At 43.2% G+C, this 9,858-nt stretch overlaps 1 protein-coding gene and 1 non-coding gene across 2 annotated transcripts; one reads left to right on the top strand and one right to left on the bottom strand.

Moving 5' to 3' along the window:
* Positions 1-1,588: 1,588 nt before the first annotated feature.
* LOC111828955 lies at positions 1,589-3,345 on the bottom strand. The gene has a single exon (XM_023777550.1). The coding sequence runs from the start codon at positions 3,200-3,202 to the stop codon at positions 1,931-1,933; it is 1,272 nt and encodes a 423-aa protein (XP_023633318.1). The 5' UTR covers positions 3,203-3,345; the 3' UTR covers positions 1,589-1,930.
* A 5,504-nt stretch (positions 3,346-8,849) lies between these two features.
* On the top strand, positions 8,850-8,955 carry LOC111828990. Its single transcript, XR_002832607.1, has one exon. It is a non-coding gene; the product is annotated as a small nucleolar RNA R71 (small nucleolar RNA).
* Positions 8,956-9,858: the final 903 nt, after the last annotated feature.

The following is a 9,858-nucleotide window of genomic DNA, read 5'->3' on the forward strand; positions in this document are numbered from 1 at the left end:
TACAGGGAGTTCTGATCTCTCTCTCTCCAGAAGCTCTCAAGGTTTTGCAATAGAATTCAGCCCCTTGTTTCTAAAACCTAAAAAGTACTTAAATATGTCCAAAACACGTCAGGGACCAATGTTGCAACTTGGGAAAACTCTGAGCAACTTTTGTAAATCTTCAAAATTTGGAAAAACTCGAAATCTCTCGTCAGGCACATGGTGTCGATCGACACTGGTAGGTGGTGTCGATCGACACTCCTTCACAGAACGTCTCCAAGACAGGTTACTCGGCTCCTTTGCTCCAATAAGCTCCAAATCACTCCATTTGATCCAATCATTGTGAAATAACTCCTACACCTGAAAAGACTCCAAAAGACCTTAAAAAGTATAGAAAGACTCGATAAAAAGCACTTATATCATGGTTAAAAGCCGTAAAAACCATGATATATCAACTCCCCCAGACTTAGCCTTTGCTTGCCCTCAAGCAAGACAGAAACTCGACCTGCAGGAAACTCTTATTTGCACTCTTCATCATCTTGACTCCAGAGCTTACTTTATGTACTTTGCTTATGAGAAGCATCAACATTCCTTACTCTAATCCCACAATCCTTAGGAATCTCCAGTCTCTCAATTGTCATCTCTTTACATAGGTTAACACAAGTAAAGGTGAATTCTTACCGAGGGAATATCGATCAATGGCATATGGACTCTTCTCAAACCAAGACATTCTTCATTTGATTTCACTTCTTCTCCCTTTTCTCACATCTAAGGTAATCGACATCTCCCTACTTTTCTAGGGTATCATTTTATTTTTTCAACGATTCCCTTTTTTCTGTTTTTTTTATAACACTTTCTTTTTTTTTCTTATTCGGGTATCCATGAGATCCGAAGTATGCACGGGTTTACGCGACATCCCTCATATCACTTCTACCTATAGCCTTTTTCACAGTTTCTTTTAAAGGCTGAAGGGAAGAGAGAAGGAAGGAATCATACTTTGAAGAAGTGCAGTGTCTTGTGCGGCTCGAAGAAGAAGTCTAGTCCAATGTATTCCAACTCTTAAGGTAAGAGACTAAGTCCAATTAAGTCCTGATAAAAGTAGAGACAACGTTAGATAAACTGGATATCCAATGAATAAGGGCTTTCAGAATTGTTGATACAGCTCATAGTCGTTCCAAACTTCGGTTCTGAGATCAAGCATAGAAATGTAATCATAAGAGTGTTAATCCAAATCAGAGAAACCCTTATACTGAGTTCATTGTTCCCTACAAAAAGTTCTGACTCAATAAAACGAAATTTTTGTTTTTTTTCTTATTTTTTAAAAACAGACTCGATAAAACTCCAAAAGAATAAACAATGTTAGTAACTACCTCCCCAGACTTAAACAATACTGTCCCCAGTGTTGCCAAGTCTAAGATTGGCAAAAAAAAACAAAACAAATGAAAATTGGATGGAAAAAGGGCAAAATTCAGGAAAAGTCACCGTCTGGGTCGTGGTGCGAACGACATTAACAAGTGGTGTCGATCGACACCCTCTGCGATGGAAAGCAGGCAGGTAAAGAACAGAAAGTTTGCAGTTTGTTCGTGTTCTCTATCATTCGGATTTCTGATGTAGCACTGTTAAGAACACTAAAACACAAGTCAAAAGCAACAAAATAGATAATAATGCCATACAAATTTTAATGCGAAAGCAAATAACAAACTGACTCAAAGCAGAAATAAAAATGACTCAAAAAGGAAATAGAAAACTTAAACCGGAAAGGCTAAGGAACTAAGCCTCATCACCCTGATCATCAGCAGGTGGAGAGCGGGAACGTGGACGACGACGAGTGGGGCGCACACATCCACAACGAGAGAGAGAAGCGATCGCGTTCCATATCTGGTGAACACTCTGAACCATGTATCTCTGGAAAGCAGCTTGCTCCATGGGAATATCTGGTGGTGGTGGCAGTTCAAACTGTGCTGGTGCCGAACTGTGCTGGTGCAGAAGAAGATGAAGCTCCAGGATCAGCAGTAGGAAGAGGAGGAATTCGACGACGTCGAGAAGGCTGAGGAGTGATGAGGAGACGCGGGTCGGGCTCAAATAGCAACTGATGCGGGTCCTCACCAATAGCTGTGAGCTCGGGATCCGGTAACTGAACCATATGCTCTCCAGTTGTGTCACTAAAACACCAAAGCCAATCGTCCTTAATCCATTTCGCATGTTTGAGATACTCTTCGTTCATTAGAGAACGAGTAGTGACAATGCTGCAACCCTCTGTGCGAATCCCAAAATGCTGAAAGATGGGGGTCAACAAACTGCCAACACTCTCAGTCTTCTTTCCTGTCCCTGAGAAAGGCTTGGTCTTCAGAGATACCAAGTGGTGAGCAAAAACAGCTCCCATATTAACATTGATGGGCAAACAGCACTCGTCTCCACACAAATCACCAACAGCATAGGAGAGTAATATCAACTCGGCAAGTCTCATCTTCCCAGGTTCCATCTTGCACAGAAAAGTGTTCCCAATAGCACGAGTGACGTACCTGAGAACGGGATGCCGCACATCTATCTGAGTGGATGTCTTGGAGTCATAGGCCTTGTTGCCAAAATGAAACCAGAAAATCTGGGCACCAGGGAACTGTGCTGGAAGCGCAACTCCAATGAAGTCTCTCTCAAAACCATAAATGCCACAGAGATCCCGTAAAGGTAGCCTATAACGAACTCTGTAGATGAGGAAGGTGAGAGTACCTTCCAAAGCGTTCTTGACGACCTCGTTCGCATAGTAAACACGGGCTGTGGCGAGAAACTGACGAACCAAATCAGGATAAAGATCGTATTGCTTCAAGCAGATAGTTCCTAAACCAATCTTCTGAACAAGATGAAGTACGTCCCTTTGAATCCCCATTATCCTCATCGCAATGTTATCAACGAATCGAGTTGGCCTTATATCAATTCCCAACCAGGCATTATAGAACAAGGTATCATACTCATCCCATTGTTCCGAAATTTCTCTAAACACACACTCATCCTTCTCTACTGCTTTCTTAAGGTTTACTCCCCAAACAATTGAAGAAGGGATTCGAATACCTTCATCTCTTGGCCAAGGAGGACGTGTAGACGCTGGAGAAGGGAGAGGAGAGCTCGCCGGAGGTAGTTCATAAGTCGCCGGAGCTGGCGGAGCTGGCGGAGCAGTGGAGGAAGAAGCTCCGCCGCGACTGTTCTTTCGCCGTTTGGAGCCAACCATCGAGCAGATCGAAGAAACGGACTGCTGGGCTTGATAGATCTCTCAAAAACGAAGAGATTCATACCAAAATCGTCGAATTTGGTGGTGAAATGAGAGAATAATCGAGGTTTTTCGCTCTGATTTCGACGTTCGTTGTTTCTGAAAAAAAAAAAAGAAAAACTGAAGAATGCTCCGGTTTTGATAAATCCGGTCCGTGTCAGTAATGGTGTCGAGCGACACCCGTATGAGGTGTCGATCGACACCAAGGAATGCACTCGCCTGCTTTTTTCTTTTAAGCATAAATTGCCCAAATAAATCCAATAAATGTAAAATAAAATCCTAAAAATATGAAATAAATTCCTAAAACCAAAATAAAAATTCTAAAACGCAGAAGACATTTTTTTTTTTATGTTTTATTTTTTTATATACCTAAAACCAAAAATCAAAATAAATAAAAAAAATAACTAACTTACCAGAGGGTTGCCTCCCACTAAGCGCTCGTTTTAAGTCAATAGCTTGACTTTGCAGCGGATTATGCTGAGGGTGCATCATCCAAACGTACAATGTGTCCGTTCGGAATCTCGGCTTTCGCCCAATAATGTTTCACCCTTTGACCATTAACAGTGAATGGCTGGCCATCTTTACCCTGGAGGACAATGGCGCCATATGGTCTAACATCCTTGATTGTAAAAGGACCTGACCAACGAGAACGCAATTTACCAGGAAACAATTGCAAACGAGAGTTATACAGAAGTACCTGATCATTGGGTTCGAAGTTTCTAGAGAGGATCTTCTTATCATGATATGCCTTTGTTCGCTCCTTGTAAAGCTTAGAGTTCTCATAGGCATGGAATCTGATCTCATCCAACTCATTCATCTGAATTAATCTCCTCTCAGCAGCAGCCTTAATGTCGAAATTCAGCTTCTTGACTGCCCATGTTGCTTTGTACTCAAGCTCTACTGGTAGATGTCATGCTTTCCCGTAAAGCAGATGGAAAGGTGTGGTCCCAAGTGGTGTCTTATATGCAGTCCGGTATGCCCATAGCGCGTCATCTAACTTGGCTGACCAATCCTTTCTTGTTGGACCAACTGTGTTCTCTAGAATCTCTTTAATTTGCCGGTTAGAAACTTCCACTTGTCCGCTTGTCTGAGGGTGATATGGGGTAGCCACACGGTGCTGAACACCATGCTTTTGCAGAAGCTTCTCAAAAACCTTGTTAATAAAGTGAGATCCACCATCACTTATAACAATCCGAGGCACTCCAAATCTAGGGAATATAATTGTCTTAAACAGCTTAAGAACCACTGAAGAATCATTCTTCGGACTAGCAATAGCTTCCACCCACTTAGAGACATAGTCAACAGCGACTAGAATGTACTTATTCCCGTAAGATGATGGAAAAGGACCCATTAAATCAATGCCCCAGCAATCAAAGACTTCAACCTCAAGGATGAAGTTTTGTGGCATTTCATGTCTCTTACTGATTTTCCCTCTCCTTTGACAAGCATCACACTGAGTAATGAAAGCGTGAGCATCGCGAAACATTGTAGGCCACCAGAAACCCGCTTGAAGAACCGTGGACACCGTCTTGAAGGTAGCAAAGTGTCCAGCATATTCTGATCCATGGCAATGAAACAAAATATCCGGAACCTCAGACTCGGAAACACATCTCCGGTAGACCCCGTCTGAACAATGCTTGTACAAGTGAGGCTCATCCCAAAAATACCGTCTGGTTTCTCTCAAGAACTTCTTCTTAGTGTAACCTTTAAACTTGTCAGGCTCAACCTCTGCAGCAAGATAATTAGCAATATCAGCATAGCACGGATGATTAGAAGTCCCAACAGCAGCCAAGTCCTCGTCAAAACTGGATTCTGGTTCGAAAATCCAAGGGTGACGATCGACACCGGTGGTGGTGTCGATCGACACTACACCTAAGTGTCGAATGAAAGTGTCGAGAAGTGCACTATTTGGTCGAGAATTGTCTGGCTCGTTCATGGTGTCGAACGACAACTCTGGGGTGTCGAGCGACACCCCTACTGCAGTTAGACATATTCGACGTTTTCTCTCAAGATCTTTTTGGGAACCAATTTCTACTGAATAAACATTCTCATCCGGCAGAAACTCATCTATAGGAACCTTATCTTCTATCTTTATTCTTGAGAGGTGGTCAGCAACTCCATTCTCAACACCTTTCTTGTCTCGAACTTCAATATCGAACTCTTGAAGAAGAAGAATCCATCGCAGCAACCGTGGCTTAGCATCCTTTTTCTGCATCAAATATTATAGAGCAGAATGATCTGTATGCACTATCACCTTCGCTCCCACCAAATAAGAACGAAACTTCTCAAAAGCAAAAACCACAGCTAAGAGTTCTTTCTCGGTTGTTGCGTAGTTCTTCTGTGCTTCATCTAGTGTTCTACTAGCATAGTAGATAGCATGAAGTTTCTTATCCTTCTGCTGTCCTAGAACAGCTCCCACAGCATAATCGCTAGCATCACACATCACCTCAAAAGGTAGATCCCAATCTGGCGGTTGAACAATTGGAGCGCTCACCAAAGCCTTCTTAATTTGTTCAAATGCGGAAAGGCAATCAGCAGTAAACTCAAACTTCACATATTTGCAAAGCAAAACAGTTAGTGGCCTTGCAATCTTGCTGAAATCTTTGATGAAGCGCCTATAGAAACCAACATGTCCCAGAAAACTCCTCACTAACTTCACAGAATCCGGCGGTTGCAAAGTTGTCATCACCTCAATCTTCGCGCGATCAACCTCAATACCAGCTTCTGAAACCCAGTGCCCAAGAACAATACCATCTCTAACCATGAAGTGACACTTCTCCCAGTTAAGTACCAAGTGCTTCTCTTCACATCTAGCTAGCACCTTGCATAGGTTGTCAAGACAGTCTTTAAAAGAAGACCCATAAACTGAGAAATCATCCATGAAGACTTCCATGTAATCCTCAATCATGTCTGTAAAGATAGACATCATACATCTCTGAAAGGTCGCAGGAGCATTACAAAGTCCAAATGGCATCCTGCGATATGCAAAAGTACCATAGGGACAAGTGAATGTGGTCTTCTCTTGGTCATCGGGATGTATTGGGATCTGAAAGAAACCGGAGTACCCATCCAGGAAGCAATAATATGGGTGATTTGCGAGCCTCTCCAGCATCTGATCAATGAAAGGCAAAGGAAAATGATCTTTCCTTGTCGCAGCATTAAGCTTCCTGTAATCTATACACATCCTGTGCCCGGTAATGGTCCTTGTAGGAATCAGCTCATTCTTCTCATTCTTAACCACTGTAATCCCTCCTTTCTTAGGAACCACATGAACCGGACTGACCCAATTGCTGTCTGAAATAGGATAGATGATCCCTGCTTCCAGCAATTTCATGATCTCTTTCTTGACAACCTCTTGCAAATTCGGGTTCAGCCTTCTCTGGTGTTCAATTGACGCCTTTGCATCCTCTTCAAGATGAATCATGTGCATGCATAAATCCGGAGAAATACCTGAAAGATCATCAAGAGAGTAGCCAAGAGCCTTGCGAAAAGTGCGCAGCTTACTTAGCAGTAACGTGAGCTCTGCGTTGTTTAAAAGGCATTAACAATGACTGGATAAGAAAAATTAGCACCAAGAAATGTGTACCTCAACCCCGTAGGAAGTTGCTTGAGTTCAATTTTTGGGGCCTTTTCAGCACTCCAATCACTTAGCTCAGGAGCTTTTTTAGAAGGCTCAACAACCTCTTCTAGGTGAACCAGCTTCATCACTGGCGCACTAGCATCCATCAACTGAACATACCCAGAAGCCTCATCATCTAAAGACTCGCTTTCATCTGCTGAAGCTACCAAAGCTCTCTCTAGAGGGTCTAGAAGGCGTATCTCTTGTATCATATCCTCAGCAACTTCGGAAAGCTTGTCTACATAGAATGTCTGTCCATCGATAGTGGGTCGCTTCACTAGCTTATCCATGTCAAACGTCATCACCATATCACCCACGTGTAATCCAATCCTCCCATTCTTCACATCTATCAAGGCTCCAGCAGTAGCCAAGAAGGATCTCCCAAGGATAAGAGGGTCCTTAGGCTCTTCACCATACTCAAGAACTACAAAGTCAGCAGGAATCAAGCATTCTCCGATTCTGACAAGAACATCTTCTAAAAGACCATCGGGAATGCGGACTGAACGATCGGCTAAGACAAGAGTGATCTTGGTAGGTGTGAAATCAGTCATACCCAGGCTTATAGCAACTGATCTAGGCATCAAATTTACGCTGGAACCAAGATCACACAAAGATCTCGGGAATCTCCTATTGAAAATGTTGCAATCGAGTACGAAACTTCCAGGATCTGACAGCTTCCTTGGAATCTTATTCTGAAGCACAACGCTGACTAGTACAGAGACCATCATAACCTCTTCCTCTCTAGACAAATCCTTAGTCACCATCTTCTTTACAACCCGCTTGAAAGTTGGCGAAGTCTGCACGCAGTCAGGAAAAGGCATCTCAATTGTGAGTGACTCCAATATCTTCCTGTATTTTTCTTCCTCTTGCCCCTGTTTTGACTTCTTAGACTTCTTAGGAAAAGGGACTGTAGATTTGTAGACTCTGGTCTCGGTCGTGGAAGGCGGTGAAGCTGAAACTGGTTATGTCCGAGACTGGTGTCGATCGACACAAGTGTGGTGTCGGTCGACACTTGTCTTTGGTGTCGAGGGTTGTGTATCGATCTTGGTCGATATCTCTCCGTCAGAAACGTGTGGTGTCGAACAACACCCATGGGTGGTGTCGAGCGACACCTCCTGCGGATCGACAAAATCTGCATCTTCAATCTCATCAAGCTCAATGACATCTTCTACTGTCAAACCTGGTTTCAACACTGATTTGAGCTGTTTACCACTCCTCAAGGTCACTGCATTGCAAGGATGTTTAGGATTGACATCGGTCTTTCCAGGGAGAAAACATGGTTGTCTGTTCGGGTTTGCCTGAGTAAACTCATAGTCCAACTTCTTGGTGTGGTTGTTCAAGGCTTCTATCTTACCATTCAAATCAGTGTATAGAGCATTCATCTTCCCATTAAAGTCTACTGTCATCTTCTGTTGTCCTTCTAGAATCTGTTCAAGCATATACTTCATCTCAGTTTCTGAAGATTTCGGTGGAGTTGGTTGGTAAGATGAGTTCCCATAGCTCCTTGTGAAGCCACTGTTCTTCTCATAATCAGGTCGTGGAGTGTAACCAGAAGAATTCTGATTTCCTGTGTAAGTGGTCTTCTGACCATACCCGCTGTTGAACCGGTTTCCTTGTGCGTTACTAAACTTCTGACCCTGATACCCAGCACCATTGACGTAGTTCACGTCTTCTTCTTCATCCTCTTCTGGTTCAAAAGCCTCAACTTCAGCAGCAAACTTAACATTCTTATTATTAACAAGAAGGTGATGCACAGAATCAAGTTTCGCCTTGACTTCAGCAAGTTAAAGTCCCTCCATGTTTTCAGCTAGCTTCTTTCTCTCAAAATCAGCAACCTTGGTACTATTGCTGGAAGCTAAGTTCTCGATCAGCTTGGTGGTTTGAGCTGGAGACCTTGGGTTGTAGTTACCGTTGCTAGCAGCATCTAAAGCCATCTGATACCTCCAATCCAATCCTCTGTAGAAAATGCCCAAAAGCTGAAATTTGTCGTATCCATGATGGGACAATCTCTTTGATACCCCTTAAAGCGCACCCAAGCAGCCTTGAATGTCTCAGAGATTCCTTGAGAGAAAGTAGAAATCTTGTTCCTCAGATCCTCGGACCTTGCATCATCATAAAAGTTGTTCAAGAACGCAACTTTCACATCCTACCAGCACGTAAGAGATGCAGGCTTCAACTCCTTGAGCCATGATAGTGCTTCTCCAGCTAAAGAGTGCTGGAAAAGCTTGCAGAGCAGGAAATCCGAAGATACACCATCAGCCTTGATGCTAGATACTAGATCTTCAAACTTCTCAATATGGTCCATCGGGTGCTCATGAGTGTGGCCATGGAAAGGGTGTTGTCCCACAAGAGTGTAGTAACCAGGCTTCAACTCAAAGTTGTTCCTTTGAAATGCAGGAGGACGTATAGCAGAGCGGTTAGAATAGAACAGAGCAGGCCTGTTGTATTCTCCAAGTGTACGGTTCTCATCCTCTGCTTCAGCATTCAACGCCAACTGTGCATTGTCAGCTGCGGCTTGGTGTCGATCGACACCCGCCTGGTGTCGCTCGACACAATCGGGGACTGGTTCAGGAATTACAGTCCCGTCAGCATTCAGCTTCTGCCCTTGTGCATTCCTCACATGGCCATCTCCATCTCTGAGAGTACCCTCAGCATCTTGAATTAGAATCACTAGTGGTGCCATTGCTGCCCTTTTCTTAGCTTTTCGAATTCCTCTTTCTAAACCTGCTATTTCTGAATTGTTGAGATCAACTAACTCTTTGTTCTGCTGGCTTCTGGTATTAGGCATAAACCTGAAACACCAAAAAGAAAAGAGAAAAGAAAAACGTAAGTAACAAAATAAAATTAAAAACTTAGACTAAACTTTTAACCTTAATCTAATGGTAATCAAAATTGAGTCCCCGGCAGCGGCGCCAAAATTTGATCGGCTCAAATTTGCCCTGAGCTACTCTCTCAATTAAGAGATCTTGCCCGTTGGTCAGGTAGTTCAGAGTGGAGC

Source organism: Capsella rubella, unplaced genomic scaffold (assembly GCF_000375325.1).
Source record: "Capsella rubella cultivar Monte Gargano unplaced genomic scaffold, Caprub1_0 scaffold_27, whole genome shotgun sequence".
Classification (NCBI taxonomy): domain Eukaryota; kingdom Viridiplantae; phylum Streptophyta; class Magnoliopsida; order Brassicales; family Brassicaceae; genus Capsella; species Capsella rubella.